The sequence below is a fragment of the Hyperolius riggenbachi genome, chromosome 5, assembly GCF_040937935.1.
Source record: "Hyperolius riggenbachi isolate aHypRig1 chromosome 5, aHypRig1.pri, whole genome shotgun sequence".
NCBI lineage: Eukaryota > Metazoa > Chordata > Amphibia > Anura > Hyperoliidae > Hyperolius > Hyperolius riggenbachi.
In genome coordinates this window covers 68484662-68502053 of record NC_090650.1, presented here as the reverse complement: position 1 = coordinate 68502053, position 17392 = coordinate 68484662, and the positions used below count along the sequence as shown (strand labels likewise).

At 43.5% G+C, this 17392-nt stretch overlaps 1 protein-coding gene across 2 annotated transcripts in view; it reads right to left on the bottom strand.

The window, feature by feature from the left end:
- The window catches only part of VIPR2 (vasoactive intestinal peptide receptor 2), a 171198-nt gene that overhangs the window by 116368 nt on the left and 37438 nt on the right, over positions 1-17392 (bottom strand). For both annotated transcript variants that reach the window (XM_068235839.1, XM_068235840.1), the window contains exon 2: positions 3027-3129. In XM_068235839.1, coding sequence (XP_068091940.1) covers positions 3027-3129 — 103 coding nt within the window. The remainder of the gene's footprint in view (positions 1-3026; positions 3130-17392) is intronic.

Genomic DNA, 17392 nt, shown 5'->3' with positions numbered 1-17392 from the left:
TGGGCTCATGGTATCTGAACATCTCACACTCAATCATTTATACTAAGTTTTAAGTTTAAAAGAATGATAAATCATATATAAGTAAACCTGGATAAATATTTCAGTTTAAGTCATAAGGGAGTGTGTGAAAAGTATTCAAACAAAACTATGGATTACTCTGAACAATTATGTATGCGCCAAAGGCTACTTGAGGTGACATTATCCCCAAAAGAGTGTACTGGTCCAACGCAGCCTTTTATAAAGGGTACATGCTATAGCACTGGCCTATTTATCTATCATAGCTAGGCTAGTTATTGCTATTGAATGGTCATTTCACCTCCACAAATATGTGGAAAGCATCCTTTGCATAGCTGAAATCCATTGGTTTGGAAGCCACCATTAGAAGTCACAGTGACTTCTATGGGGCTTATTATCTTGGACAATTTGTAGACCTTTGCTCCTTGCTTCCACGGTTAACAGAGCAGTGACAAATTTTCTGTAGTAACATCTCCCTCCACCATTGCCCACTGTATTGACAGTAATTTCCTCTATTCTTCATACCCTCCAGTTAAAGACAGTAGCCTACCTTCTCAGGACTATCATGTAGTGAACGCAAACTTCCTTAATGGCCTTCCCCACATAACTATGTTGCATTTCTTTTCTTCTTTTTCTGTCTGAAGGAGTTAAACATCAGAAATGCAAGTGACGGTGTCTCTCCAGTTGGGACCCAGTCGAACTATAGTTTAACCCTCACTGATAAAGAGTTACAGACATAAAACACTTGCCTGGCAGAGAATAGCTTTTAAGTGCATGGTAGAGGTTAAAAAGAAAAAAAAATCAATAGAGAAAGAAAGCTCAACCTTACCATAGATAATTTGGCTGGAAAGGATAGCCACTTCAGCAGCTAGATTTCGAACTAACTCCATATAATAGAATCAATTCCTTTATTGAACAACCACTAAAATACAGCAATGAACATGACAGCCCAGGAAATGACGCGTTTCTGACCCTACTGGGTCCTTAAAGGATACCCCAACTGAAATGTGACATAATGAGATAGACATGTGTATGTACAGTGCCTAGCACACAGATAACTATGCTGTGTTCCTTTTTTTATTTTTCTGCCTGAAAGAGTTAAATATAAGGTATACCAGTGGCTGACTCAGTCCTGACTCAGACAGGAAGTGACTACAGTGCAACCCTCATAAGAAATTCCAACTATAAAACACTTTCCTAGCAGATAATGGCTTATGAGAGCAAGAAAGCGGCAAAAAGGGGGAATTTCTTATCAGTGAGGGTCACACTGTAGTCACTTCCTGTCTGAGTCAGGACTGAGTCAGCCACATACATACCTGATATTTAACTCTTTCAGTCATAGAAAGAAAAAAAGGAACACAGCATAGTTATCTGTGTGCTTGGCACTGTACATACACAAGTCTATCTCATTATGTCACATTTCAGTTGGGGTATCCTTTAACTGATTTTATTATATAGAGGGAGTGTGGAAATTTGTAGAGGTAAAAAAAAAGTTCAAAATAGGTCAATAGTCCATATATTTTAGCTTCTGGGACACAGAAAGACTGTATCATTCATATGAGACAGTTTAACTTTCTTTTTTTGCTCGTACACAGAAAATAAAACTGTAGGATCCTTAATAAAAGTCATTTTAGGAGCAGGAGGATAGAATTAATTGTTTATCTCATCAGTTTATTTTCACCCCAGGTTTCCTTTAAATGGTTTTGGGTTGTGAGTGACAGATGGGCAATTGAAGTGTGTCTTAAAGATGTATAGTGTGAGAGGGTAATGTTACCATAACAGCATTAGGGTTATTTTGGTGCACAGTTGGCGGTTGAGGGGCTGGAGAACTTTTAAAGATCTTCTAAGAATTGTAATATGTAGTTATTCTCCTGGCTGACGTTGCCTTTAAAGTACGCCAGATCCAGAGACACAGTATGGGTTTGCTAGTGAGTTGGCACTAACTGTGGTTCTTATCAGGCCAGAAAGTTCTCACTTCCATTGTACAAGTATATGTCTCTTGCATAAAGCGACAATGAAATGAGAATAAGTCTAGATCACTGTATTGATACTGACCACACAACAAACGCTTAAAGGAATACTGTAGGGGGTCAGGGGAAAATGAGTTGAACTTACCCGGGGCTTCTAATGGTCCCCCGCAGATTTAAAGTCTGAAAATCACTGCGCCTGCATTGCCGTGTCCTAGCTCCCGCTGATGTCACCAGGAGCATACTGCACAGGCCCAGTATGGTCTGTGCCTGTGCAGTACGCTCCTGGTGACATCAGCGGGAGCGAGGACACTGCAATGCTGGAACAGCTGGAATTTCAGCCTTTAAAGTCTGAAATTCAAGAAGTGACCCGGAGGCGGGGCCGGAGCATCGGTGAGTGGCTGCGTGGGCACAGAATGTCTGCGGGGGACCATTAGAAGCCACAGGTAAGTTCAACTAATTTTCCCCCGAACCCCCAACAGTATCCCTTTAACCTCCCTGGCGGTAAGCCCGAGCTGAGCTCGGGCTATGCCGCGCAGGAGGATTTCTCAGGGTCTGCTGGGGCGATTCGCCCCATTCAAAGTGCTGTGCGCGCAGCCAGCACTTTGCTAGCTGCGCGCACAGCTCGATCGCCGCCGCTCTGCGGCGATCGCCCGCACACAGCGGCTGAAGAGGCCCCCCCCCCCCGCCAGAGCCCTGCGCTGCCCGGATCAATGAGTTCCGGGCAGCGCTATGGGCTGGATCGAGTGTGCATGACGTCAGGACGTCGGCTGACGTCCATGACCTCATGCCGATCGTCGCCATGGCGACAGGAGAAGCCAAACAGGGGAACGCGTTATATACGCGTTCCCCTGTTTGCTATTGATGCCGGCGACGATCGCACTAGAGGGCCACATGCGCCCTCTAGTGGTGTTTCATGTAGCTACCACTCTGGTAGCTTTACATGAAACAAAAAAAAACAAAAAAAAAAAAAAAAAGGATTTTTGCCCATTTTCAAAAAAAAATTAACCGCCAGGGAGGTTAATGCATTTCACTTATTCTTACCTGTGAATCCAGCAGCCGTCTGTCTGCTCAGCTTGTCCATGCATTTTCTCTCCTCATCTTTTATTTCCAGCTGCAATTTACATTCCGGATGAAAACCGTCCACCTTTAGAATAAAAAGAGTTTGCTGGTTGGTATTTAAACATTTAGGGCAAAAGCAAAAATGTTTTAATAATAGAAGGTTTTTCGATGCTGAAAACACATTTTCTAAAGTACTTATTATGCCTTTTTTTGAGGGCACATGCATAGCTAAGGTCCGAATTGAGTGCATAAATAACATGACTTTATGACTCTACTAAAATATTAACAGACATAAAAATGATTTCAGTCTATATAATCACAATTCTGCAGAAAGCGATCTTTTTTTCTGTACGATCAGTTTGTGAACATGCATACACAGAAAATGGATTGCCAAAATCTATTAGTACCTGTACAAATAGCAGCCAGACACTTTAGAGCCAAGGTAACTTATTTACAATCCTCAATCACTACTCTACTATTATCTCCCTCTAACTGCATGGTACGGCCATTAGCAAAATGTTCAATGAAAGCAAATTAAGACTTGGGGGACAAACACATCTTAAAGTGAAATTCATGGTGACATGTGTATGTACAGTGCCAATCCAAATTAGAATAAGCCTGGGTTCCTTTTTTTCTAACTGTAGAGGTTAAGAATCCTGGACAGGGCCGGAGCTACCATAGGAAAAAAATAGGCAATTACCCCAGGGCCCCAGAGCCTGTAGAGGCCCCCAAGTTGTCCCTCCCCATCTTAACTGTTGCTCCCCCGGGACTCTGCAGAGTCTGTTAAGTTGGGAGGTGATTGGGGGAGGGTCAGCAGCCAGCTCAGGGGCCCAGGAGGGAAATTTAGCTGCAACAAGGGGCCTCTAATGAAGCTTTTTGGTCGGGGGGTGTCTGTTGGGGGGCCCCCAGGATAATTTTGCCCTAGGGCCCAATTGTTACTTGAACTGGCCCTGATCCTGGAGGTGGTGTAGCTAAAGAGCTATAGGTCCCAGTGCAAGTTTTCCATTGAGCCTCCTCAAGTGCCCTATGCATAGCGATTAAGCATTAAAGAGACACTGAAGCAAGAATAATTCTCGCTTCAGACATCATAGTTAGCCCCTGCTAAAACGCCGCTATCCCGCGGCTAAACGGGGGTCCCTTCACCCCCAAACCCCGACCGCAAAATCAACGACCAAATTAGTCGTAGATTTTGCTGCTGGTGAAGGCAGGGCTAACGGCTGCAGCCCTGTCTTACAGCGCGTCTATCAGCGGCGCATCGCCGCCTCTCCCCCGCCCCTCTCAGTGAAGGAAGACTGAGAGGGGCGGGGGAGAGGCGGAGATACGCGCTGACAGACGCGCGTGGGGCAGGGCTGCGGCGGTTAGCCCTGCCCCAATGCGGAAGCGCTCCCCCGCTGCACCGAGGGGGATTTGGGGGTGAAGGGACCCCCATTAAGCCGCGGGATAGCGGCGTTTTAGCAGGGGCACACATGCCCCTGCTATCTATGAGGTCTGAAGCAAGATTTATTCTCGCTTCAGACTCTCTTTAAAACATGCCAAGGAAAGTTTCAGTGTCCAAGAGGTATAAGCCGGGGGATAAGGACCGTTTGTTAAAGGAACACTATCGATTAAGATGTTTTTTTCAATTGAGTTAGGAAATGTTTGGGAAGTGCTGCTAAGTACTGTGGTGTATACACATGAATCCTTATCTCTGTGTTTACTGTTATCTACTGTAATTCCTTTCACACTTTTCTGATGGGAATTCTGACTGCAGACTGAGCCATGAGGGGAGTGGGAATTCCCTCACAGTGCATCTGTTAACTCAGCGTGTGCAGAGAGCTCAGTCAGAGACAGGCAGAGCTTTCTCTCACAGAGTGCAGAGAAAATGTATGTAATGAAAATGTAAACTTTATGTCACACTTATTTGTTAGTTTTCTAGTTTCATGGCTTAATGAAACCTTTTGGTGTTCCTCTGGGCATAGAAAAAAGTGTTCCAAACTTGTTTTAGATTGCAATCAACAATCGGCATGCAGTCAATCGCGATTTCTCACAGTTCTGCTGTGACACCAGGGTTCAGTTATTATTTAGCCTAACTATGGATATTGGCGCAGAAAGGCAGCAGGGGTAAATAATAGGTGCCTGAGGTTTGGCTATTACATAGCCAAACTCAGGATATCAGCAGTTACATGAGTAAAGGGTGTCGGAATTTGGTTTTATTGTCAGGGGTGGGAGGTTTTCCAAACTATGTTGAATTTACATTGGCACAGGGTGAAGGGCTGTTTAAAAACAAAATACTACTATGGGATTCCAGCAGAGTCCTACTTAAAATAAGGTCTATATAGATAATTGTTCATGTCACCAGCTTATGTTCACTTCTGGCTCCCCTTAAGTGGCAGCTACTGCCTGCATGAATGTGACAGATTGCTCTCAGTTTCTGACTGGGATTGGTTCAGCCACTTCCCCATGTTCTACTTTCTCCTGCCTCAGGAACAGGGTTACAGGCTGGGTTCAGCCACCGTTTTTAGGTAGTTTAGTGGTAATGATTATCACAATGTGCACTTTGCTTGTGACAATCGTTAATAAAATGGTTCCCACTGTCCTACTTAGACAAGAATGCATCTTTTCATCTGTGGGGACACGGCAACACTCAGTCTCACATGATCATGTAGATCGGTATGCTCTGTTTTTTTCTTGCCCATTTCAACATGCTTATTCTCCATGTTAGAGGTTGCAGTTTGTACAAGCCAACAACTAGGCAACTTCTGCTCATTTATGATTATGGAGTGAGATACCACCATCATCACTGGATCCACAGACTTGAGTCATCTAAGGATGTGTATTTAATAGTTTCTGTCAAAACCTAGGCCCAGCATACAGTATTTAAAGGAAACCAAGCACCACTTTTCTTTTCCTGGTTTCTAATAGCTGTAGGAGCTGCCATGTTCCCCCACCCCTTCTAGCTGCCCAAATATATCCAGAGGAAGGTGTAAAGATAGCATCTGTGACTTCTCTAAACTCTTTGAAGCACTGTGTTTTATCTATCCCCTGGTGAGCTTTAATTTTCTCTCTACTAATGTGTGCAATAAAATAATTACACCACCAGTCCTTATATCATGCATGAAACTTCAGTTGTTGGGTGGAAGTAGGGTAATAAATGCCTCTGATAAACTTTTAAATGTAAAAAGATAATGTAAAATTTAAATGTTTTTATTAATGAGTCACATTGTTGGAAAGCATATTCAATGTGATTTTGAGATGGCCTGGATGCTAAAAATGGTGCTTGGTTCACGTTAGCTACTTTGGCCTCCTGGATGTACTAGCTACACCCAGGAGGCCATGTGCGCATCCGCGCGCTCCCGCGGCCAATCGCGCGCGTGCACACGCGCTCCCGGACGCGGATCGTTAGCCCACGAATCGGTGAATCGGGCTATGGTGCCCAATCACTGATTCCTCTCCCCCGCAGAAAAAGCGACAGCTTCTCTCAGAAGCTCCGCTTTTTCTGGCTGTTGCGTCCCCCATACGTCCCTCTAAGCGTATGTTACGCTTAGAGTGACGTCATGTAAACAAACTCATGGCCGCCATCTTGTGGCCAAAAAGTAAAACTACAACTAAAAGTAAAAAAAAAAAAACCTTAACACACATATACATTATAAAAGTTCTGTTTACATCCCACCCTCCCAAAAAATACCCAAATAAAATGTTTAATATAAAAAAAAAACATTACAATAATGAAAAAAAACCATGTAAATATTTACCTAAGGGTCTAAACTTTTTAAATATCAATGTAAAGATGAAATATTTCTATACTTTTTTTATTTTAAACTTGTAAATAGTGATCGATGCAAAACGGAAAAAATGCACCTTTATTTCCAAATAAAATATTGTGGCCATACATTGTTATAGGGACATAATTTTAACGGTGTAATAACCGGGACATATGGGCAAATACAATACGTGAGTTTTAATTATGGAGGCATGTATTATTTTAAAACTATAATGGCTGAACTGAGAAATAATTAATTTTTTCCGTTTTTCTCTTATTCTTCCTGCTAAAATGCATTTACAGTAAAGTGGCTCTTAGCAAAATGTACCAACCAAAGAAAGCCTAATTGGTGACAGAAAAAACAAGATATAGATCAGTTCATTCTGATAAGTAGTGATAAAGTTATAGGCTAATGAATGGGAGGTGAACATTGCTCGGATGCATAAAGTGAAAACGACTGAAGGCTGAAGTGGTTAAAGGCAGAACATCTAAAGTTCACTGGCAAGATTTTTTATGTTACATAACAAAAGCCATTGTTATCTTAATTATAAAACCTTTGAGAAGATGGCCTGCTGCTGCACCAGATGTCAGCCTGGCTTCGCAAGTATCATGTTACTTACTCCTTATCTTTCATACAGTCATGTAAACTTAGTACGACAGTACAGAATACATATACTATGTCCTACTACTTGGTTTCAGAGCGCTAATCATTTCACCCGCTATGCAACATTTTTACGTCCCTTGTTTTTGGGGGTTTGGTGGCAGTCAGTAGTGTCCTCATGCAGTGGGAACATTTGGGTCACTGTCTGCCCTACACCCCACCAGGGGCCTAGGGTGACCTCCAGCTAAGCTAGCTTCTTGTTTCCAAAATTGGGTATCTCTAAAGAGAGAGGTTAGGAGAGAGACACAACACAAGTGACAGCCTAAATGTGGTATTTCTGTATGACCTAATGACATGTATCGCAATATAAGGAACCAATGTTTTTTTTTATAATTAAAAAAAGATTTCATTATTATTTTCAGCTTCTGCTATGATGATGGAGATTGGAGAAGAAATCACACAGTGTCTATCTGTAATTGGTTGAGATGCCCTTCTCTGCTGCACTACACGAGACAGGTGCTGTTCGGTTTCAGTGCACTTGCCATCTCACTCTCCATGCAACATTTATTTGTATTCGTATTTACATAAACCTTTTGTTTTACCCATGCAGTATACTTGTCAATGTCAATATTTGCAGAACACTTTGGGTGTGGAAGTAGCGCTGTTCTCTATTGTATTTTGCATGCATTTCATGTATATTTTGGTTCACGCTCCCTGTTCATGTTTTTTTCAATTCATACTTCATTTATTTACTCATTGGCACTACAGCTCATGAAGGAGTTTTGTCTCCTGAACAATTCCAAACCTTCTCTACCAACCACTTTATTCTTCCATCTTCTAACTCCCATATTCTTCAGGTCCTCCTCAACATCATCAATCCACATTATCTTTGAAGTTTCTCTCAAGTGAGATCCTCCTGGTTGTCTGTTAAAAATAACTTTCTTAACAGCCCTTTTCTCTGTCACCCTCTCTATGGCCTGGTGCACACCAAAAACCGCTAGCAGATCCGCAAAATGCTAGCAGATTTTGAAACGCTTTTTCTTCTTTTTCTGTAGCGTTTCAGCTAGCATTTTGCGGTTTTGTGAAGCGTTTTTGGTGTAGTAGATTTCATGTATTGTTACAGTAAAGCTGTTACTGAACAACTACTGTAACAAAAAACGCCTGGCAACCCGCTCTGAAGTGCCGTTTTTCAGAGCGGTTTGCGTTTTTCCTATACTTAACATTGAGGCAGAAACGCATCCGCAATCCAAAATCTGCAGCAGCCCGGGAGTATGCGTTTCTGCAAAACGCCTCCCGCTCTGGTGTGCATCAGCCCATTGAAATACATTACCCTAGCGGATCCGCACCCACAAGCGGATCGCAAACCGCAGCAGAACCGCTCTGGTGTGCACTAGGCCTATATGTCCAAACCACCCCAGTACCTTGTCTTCGATCCCAGACACAATGGCTGGCCTTTGACACAGATCTGCGGTACGTTGTTAGTGTAATGCTGGGAAAACACTATGAGGTTTTTTTGGCAGATAGATGGCTCGATAGATAATTTCTGACAGGTTCGATCTGATTTTGATTGTTTTTCTGAACTATTTTTTCATAGAAGTGAATGGAAATCGAATGCAAAAATACATTGTGTATTCCCACCATTAATTCTCCAACATCTGTTCTCTACCACTGGTCAATAAATTCTTAAAAAAAGTCTTCCTCTTCCATTTTCTTTGAAGCTCCTCAACTCAATCTGTCAATGTGTATGTTTCAGAACCATATGTAACTAATGTACGTTACAGATTTCTACTAAGGGTATGCAATCTAAACCCTTTCTCCAGAGCAAACTAACTTGCATTCAGTTGCTATCGTCATACTAATCTTGTCTCTCATATTATTGTTACCTATAACAACAGTTCCAACATATTTAAAGTGGATCCGGCCCCTTGCAAAGAACAGAGTGAAACTTGTTCATGCCACATAGAAAAGCTGTAGAAATCAGCTGCACTGAACTGTGTTTGTATATTTAGCTACAGTTGAGTGTAACAAGTGTGTAATCCGTAGGCATGACTCACAGTGCCTCAGCCTTAGCTGTACTAGCTGAACAGGAAAAGACAGATGCTTTAACCCTTCCTTTGCTCTCTGAAAGTTCATTCAGTAAATTTTCAGGGCCTCTGGGAATTTCTGTGCATTGTAACAAATATTTGTCCCCTGATTATATTCATACTGTGCCTAATCTTTTAGACCAGAGAGGAAGTTCTGAGCTCAGGTCCACTTTAAAGAGTAAAAAATAATTCTTGCTTTTTACCTGCTATTTAGTTTAAGCAGTATGAGGAGAGGTGAAACAATGCATTTCCATGGCAAAATGAGGGCTTTTTAACCCCTCCCCCCCAATCCCAGGGCAAACATCCACGACTTTCAAAGTCGTGCATTTTGCTGCCCGGGGAGGCAGAGCTTAGCGCTGTAGCTCTGCCTCTACTGAAGTCAATCTGCGAGCGGATCTCCACCTCTCCCCGCCCCTCTATGTGAAGGAAGACTGAGAGGGGCGGGTAGAGGCGCAGATCAGCGGCAATTGAATCCAGCAGAGGCAGAGCTACAGCGCAAAGCTCTGCCTCTTTCAGGAAGAGCTGCCCGGGGATTTGGGGGTATAAAGCCCTTGTTTTGCCGCGGGAATGGAGTGTTTCACCTCTCCTCATACTGCTTAAACTAAATAGCAGGTAAAAAGCAAGAATTATTTTCACTTCAGACTCTCTTTAAAGCTTTTACAGAGCTTATATTTCAAAACATTCAGATGGACAGTTCTGTTTACTGTATTCTGTGCTATCTTGGCTCACAGCATGTACTTAGTTATTGATTTTTAAACCTATTTTTTTCTCTTCACTTTCCTTTAACTTTAGGAGGTTTTCTTCAAAATCCTTCTGCCTTCAGGACATGCTAGGTTTTGTCTTACTCGATTGAATAAAGTTCCTCCAGAGTTACTCCTATCAGTATTTGTCATAACTTTCTCTAGTGTGATGTTAAACAACAGAGTTGACAACACATCATCCTGCCTCAGCACCTGGTTAGCTTCAAAACCGTTTGGCACTTTTCCCTCCATTTTTACTATGCACGTTGTCTTCCAAAGGGTCATCTGAGCCAATTTGATGAGTTTACGTTGTATTGCTAGGTCCTTCATTGCTCTGAAGAGATCTGTCTCTTAACACTATCATACGCTTATTCATTAAAATATTGGTGTAAATTAAAGAGTACCTAAATTATAAATTAGACAATTGTAATGGTATCCAGCGCCCATCAAAATAGACGAATATTTTGTGTAATACCCCAAAAACAAGGGGGAGCCTAACAGTGATAAGGGTTAACTAGAACAAACAAACTGTTTCACTTAGTCTCAAATAACACATTGCATTTTATTAAATAACTGCATAACAAAACCCCCATATAAACCCCCATAAAAACGAGCCTAAGAGTGTATCCCAGCCTAGCATACACAGCCGGCCGTGTCATTCACGCTGCACAACCATAACATCATTCAATCACAGATGTATACTCCTGGGAGTTCCAGAATGTATGTTATCTTCCTGATGTCTAGGCTATGTCTTTAAGTCCAGTTCCATGTTAGTACTGCGTGCAGTCAATTGTAATGAATCCCAGATCCATACTAGGTAATCTTCACAAATAAACGTTTCAACCATTTACTATGCTGTCTTGTCATAAGTTTCCTCATATGAAGTTCATTCAGGGGGAGTGAGGGTTAGCATGCAGCAGTATTGATCCATGCAGGGGGGGGGGGATCATTAGTAAGTCCAAGCGACCACATAGGTTAATAGGCTGTGATGCATAGGGAAAGTTCAGTAACATGCAGCGGGCTAGCGTCTGTCAATAACAGCGTTTCCGCTTCCCTCATAAGCATATGTGAACTGCTCTGCCCTGTGGGCTCTCACCACCTCCTCCAGCTTGTAGTTCCTCTTGGTGCCTCTTCCAACCCCCCTCCAGCCGCTGCTCGCCTCCTCTTCTCAGCCCCTTAGACTGCCAGCTTGGAATCACGTTACTCTGGATCCATGCGCCGACAAGCGCGCAGCGTGTGACGTCACTCTGGCCTGTCCCGTAACTAGTATCGCCCGCCCCTCGGGCTTCCTCAGACGGTCACATGGGCAGCGCCGTCATGTTGTTTTAAAGCCATCCACTCCTGCCTACTCTGCGTATCTCCGCCTCTGCATCTTGGTCATTGGTTGTTCAGTTCCCCACCTAATAACACAGCAGTTGATTTTCATAGCGCTATAGTTTCTTACATTTACTCGCAGAGCAATGCCCCGCAGTCATAATGCATTTACATAAGGACCATAAGTTCCATTTTTCTGCAAAGAGAACAGGATTCACATAGAAGTTCAAATAAACCTATCTACAGGTGTCTATGCATACCTGCCTATATGGGCGCTTTATGCATGTGCTGTATACACATATCCTCTCACATACATACATACATACAAACCTACCCATATGCATATCACACAAAGTCTACCTACACATCAGTAAATCACATAGACCCCTATTATCTTAGATTAAACTTTTTTCTCACTCTGGGGAATTTTTGTTTATTATCCTCATGTAGAGGGGTTCCTTTTCAACTCAGCCACCATATCATCGTCCTATAAGTCCCTCCCACTCAGGTAAGGAAGGGGATTAGGAAGGGAGAGAAGGGAGAAAGGTAGGTAAAATTGGGTAAGGGGGAGGGGGGGGGGAGAAAGAGGGGGGAGGGGGGAAAAGAAGGGGGGAGGGAGAGAGGAAAGGAAGGAGAAAAGGAGAGAAGGGGGGGGAGGGGGGAAGGGGGAAGGTGGAGGGGAGGGAAGGGAGGGGAAGAGGGAGAGGAAAAGGAATAAGGGGGGGGGGATTGGAATGGGGGGGCTATGGATCTACTCTGGTAGAAAGGGGGACAGAGGTAAATCTGAATTCAATCCCCTTGGAATTACTGTGGCTAATCTAAAGATCCAGCTTGATTCTATCTGGCATAAACGTCTATCCAAGTTCCCCCCTCTTGATGGCACAGGCATTTTAATAATCCCTTTAAATCTCAATGAATCAGGGTTCTTGTGATGGAATAATTTGAAGTGTAAGCCTAGAGGGCTAGTTTCATCTCCCTCTTTAATGTTTCCCACATGTTGTTGTATCCTTTGTTTAAGCATACGTGTCGTTTTTCCGATGTATTTAAGTCCACACGGACAGGTAATCATATACACCACGAACTTGCTCTCACAGTTTATAAAAGATCGGATGTCATATGATCTCCTAGACTGTGAGTCTAAAAAGCAACCCACACGATCAACTAGGTGGCACACTGAGCATTTTCCACATGGGTACATCCCATTAGGGCGTGTCGAAGGACCCAACCACATGCGCGACGATTGAGCTGTGGTGGATATAAACTCAGATCTCACCAGCATGTCGCGCAGGTTAGGGGCCCTCTTGGCTGCCATATGAGGATAATCCCCCACAACCTGTATTATTTTAGGATCAAGTCTCAGTAGGTGCCAATGTTTAGCTAGGAGTTTCCGCAGTTGATTCCAATGGGTTCCATACTGCGTCACTACCCTTGTCACATCCTCCTTTGGTGTCCTCTTTTTCTTGTCCTGTGTCAGGAGTCTTTCCCTTGGGATCTCATTACTCCGTGCTTTTGCCCTCTCAAGTACCTCCTTGCTATAGCCACGGTGCTTAAACCGTCCACACATCTCCTCCGCCTCCCTCACATAATCCTCCTCTCTGCTGCAATTCCTGCGGACGCGCAACAATTGTCCCACAGGTATACCTTGCAGCAGAGATGGAGGGTGAAAACTGGAGGCATGCAGGAGGGTGTTTCCTGCGGTTGGTTTGCGGTAAGTTTCAGTCCTAATTCTGTCACCGTCTTTTTTGATTCGTAAGTCCAAAAAGCTGATCTCACTTCCATCAATAGTATGCGTTAGCACAATATTCCTATTGTTCATATTCAAGTGGTCCAGAAAGACACCCATCCCCTGCATGGATCAATACTGCTGCATGCTAACCCTCACTCCCCCTGAATGAACTTCATATGAGGAAACTTATGACAAGACAGCATAGTAAATGGTTGAAACGTTTATTTGTGAAGATTACCTAGTATGGATCTGGGATTCATTACAATTGACTGCACGCAGTACTAACATGGAACTGGACTTAAAGACATAGCCTAGACATCAGGAAGATAACATACATTCTGGAACTCCCGGGAGTATACATCTGTGATTGAATGATGTTATGGTTGTGCAGCGTGAATGACACGGCCGGCTGTGTATGCTAGGCTGGGATACACTCTTAGGCTCGTTTTTATGGGGGTTTATATGGGGGTTTTGTTATGCAGTTATTTAATAAAATGCAATGTGTTATTTGAGACTAAGTGAAACAGTTTGTTTGTTTTAAATTATAAATTACAGTTGGATTTAGTCGCTAAGATAAATTAAGTCACACATAATACAGTATGATTTTCTCACATCCATGGTCCGTATTCCTCATATGGGATTGAAATCTCAGCCCTTGACTGAATTCAGGCCCGGCAATTTTTTTCTTTCCTAAACAGGGACGCAAGGGATGCTGGGGGATTGATATCACTATTCCACCCCCCATGTCATGCTCCCAGCCCACACCCACTGTGAAAAGAGGTGTAACCTGATCCAGGCAGGCAGGCAGACATCTTGGATAAGAATTATAGCATGCTGTTTCTTATCTTTATAATCACTCTGCTCTGCCTCTGCTCTGTTTCTCATGTCTTACCCAAATGCTGTACCAAAACAAGCCTGGCTCGTATAATGTCATCAATCCAGCCCATAACCTATACAGAGCATGTGCTAATTTGTGCTTTCACAGGCTTATTTGCATGAAGGGGAGGGCCAAGGCTGGAGGGGAGGACAAAATGCTGAAGGGGAGGAAACAATGCTGAGGGTGTACTTGCAAGTCATCAGCATGAGGAGAAAGATGGAGGTGCTACTACAGATATAAATGTGTGCCTGTTCTAGACAATATTATGTACCAGATGCAAACTTTGTATGCCCATCTAACTGTACACAGTGCATAGACTACATACAAGTATTGCTATTCAGCTTGTTTTTGACTCACCAAGATGGTGCCGAACTAGGTCGCCGCGGCCACAGGGCTCCGGCTTGCTTACTCTTTTTTTCTCCTTTCCTCCCCTGGAACCCAGACGAAAACCACCCCAAGTGGTCTCCTATGGCTCCCCCACGCCATCAGTTGTATGGGCATCTCTCTGGCTTCCGGGACTCCAGCGCACACCAGCACTGCTATGAAGTCCGGCTCGCCACGTGGATAGTGCACACGTGACGCCGGCCACTGCAACAACCACAGCGGCTCCCGGTGAGACCTAGCCGCTGCTCCAGCTCTCCTGCCGCATCTTCCCGTCTAGTACTCGCTCCAGCGGGTTGCCCAGATCCTGCAGACGCACGCCGAGCCACACACAGTAACTCACCGGCATCGGGAAGAGTTCAAGAATCTGAACGCATGACTCCTCCACTCCTACTCCAACAATCAGCCTCCTTCGCCAGGTCCCAGGCTCTCAGCCATACGGCAGAACCAAACTCCACTCTGCATCCACGCGGTCACACCGTCTGCATCAGGACAACACCCACGTGAAGCTTTGCAATGTCAGAGGCTCGGCCATTCACGTGCTGCAACAGTAGGTTGTGCATGCCTGCTTAACACATCTATCTCTTTGCTGCTGCCTGGACCTCGGGGTCTCACTCACCAAGTGCACACATAGTGCAGGCTTCTAGTTCCTCCACTCCATCTGGCTGCCGTTTCCTAGGCTGCTCTGCATGCTACCAGCTGGAGCACCGAGCCTGCAGCCAACAGCTCCATCCTGAAAGAAGCCAAGATGCCCCCTTTGCCATATGGAACAGGAAACTCGCCAGCTAGCTTTCCACATCACACAGGTCTGTAAGAGGAGCCACAAAGTCATGGTCTCTGCTCAATTGGGCCTTGCTGTTGTTCATCCATGTCAAGTCCCACTAAATATATGTACCATCCTGTATCTGCGGGGGAAGGAGACATGCCATCCTCGTCCCCTCATGGTAGTGAGAACAGCAGCCTCCAGCACATTTTACGCGAGCGGCAGCCTGTGGGGGTCTGTCGCTTGGCCAGGGGGACACTAATGCAGGACACTAACTAGCCAGCAACTACCATAGGGATTCAACTTTTCTCTCTTCCTCTTCACTTATCTCTCTCTCGTTCCTGCACCGAGGTCTGACCGTGGGGCGTCTGATTCATTTATCGTTGCAGAGCGTTTAAGTGCCTTTGACGGCAGCAGATTACCCCCAGGTCCTTCTCATCTTATATGTATCTTTTGTATCTACTGTATGTCTACTACTGTATGCTTGTCTTCTGTTTTTACTGTAAGCTTATACTCCATACTGTGTAACTGTACCACTGTGTATGCCTTGTACCATACTGTTGTTACCATACCACTGTATGTTACTGTATCATGACCGGCCCTGTAGTGCCAAAACCAATCTACAGAAAATATATGACGGGGTTTTAAATGAACAGAAAGTCTTTTATTCTTCAGTTTTCCAAATTCTTCAAGATTGCGGACAAGTACATACACGACCCAATACAGAACTCCACATCATAAAAAAGGACTGCCTGACACGTGTTTCACAGCCAACGACCGCTTCCTCAGAGGCATACAGTGTACACACATATCAACTGTCGATTCAAGGACAATATCACAACGCAATCTGTAAAATCAATGGATCAGCACTCAGCGGCGAAATCCTGGGCGCTAAGGCTCATCCCAGAGAGAAAAGTGCCAAAACCAAGTCCGGGTACAACCCCTGTTGTACTTAGCGAAATAAAATCTGATTCTGATTCTGAGATAATCTTTCATGTTAAAATCACAGCAGAGTTAAAAAATCTGTCTTTTTTGTGAAAATGTAATCTGTAGTAGACTTACTAGCCCTTAATCATTTACAAATACAAAAAATAACATTTAAATGCTTAAAGGGGCACTATGGCGAAAAATTGTAAAATGTAAAATATGTGCAAACATAGACAAATGAGAAGTATGTTTTTTCCAGAGTAAGATGAGCCATACATTACTTTTCTCCTAAGTTGCTGGCATTTACAGTAGGTAGTCAAAATCTAACAGAAGCAACAAGTTTTGGACTAGTCCATCTCTTCATATGGGATTCTCAGCAAGGCTGTTATTCTTTATAAAGATATTCCTTAACCACTTCACCACTGAGGGGTTTTACCCCTTGAGCACCAGAGCAATGTTCACCTTTCAGCACACTCCTTCCATTCATTCGTCTATAACTTTATCATTACTTATCACAATTAAATGAACTATATCTTGTTTTTTCCGTCACCAACTAGGCTTTCTTTAGGTGGGACATTATGCCAAGAATTATTTTATTCTAAATATGTTTTAATGGGAAAATAGGAAAAATGTAGGAAAAAATTCATTATTTTTCAGTTTTCGGCCATTATAGTTTTTAAATAATGCATGCTACTGTAATTTAAACTCATGTATTTGCCCATTTGTTCCGGTTATAAAACCTTTTAAATTATGTCCCTATCACAATGTTTGGCGCCAATATTTTATTTGGAAATAAAGGTGCATTTTTTTTCAGTTTTGCGTCCATCCCTAATTACAAGCCCATAGTTTATAAAATAACAGTGTTGTACCCTCCTGACATAAAAATTTAAAAAGTTCAGTCCCTAAGGTAACTATTTATGTATTTTTTTAATTGTAAATTTTTAATTTTTTTTTAATTACAAAACAAAAATGGGGAGTATGCTTGGAGTACTTCCTCCAGACGCTTGGAGGAAGTACTAGGAGGCTGGTTAAGTTTTTCTTTTTCACAATGATCGCGCTGCTTAGCGGAAAAGCAGCGGATCATTGAGGGGCTCAGATCAACGAACGGGAATGAATTTTCCCGTTCATTGATCTCCGGGCGAGCGGCGGGCGGCGTGTTTACGAGCGGGAGTGCGCGCTAGAGCGAGCGGAAGTGC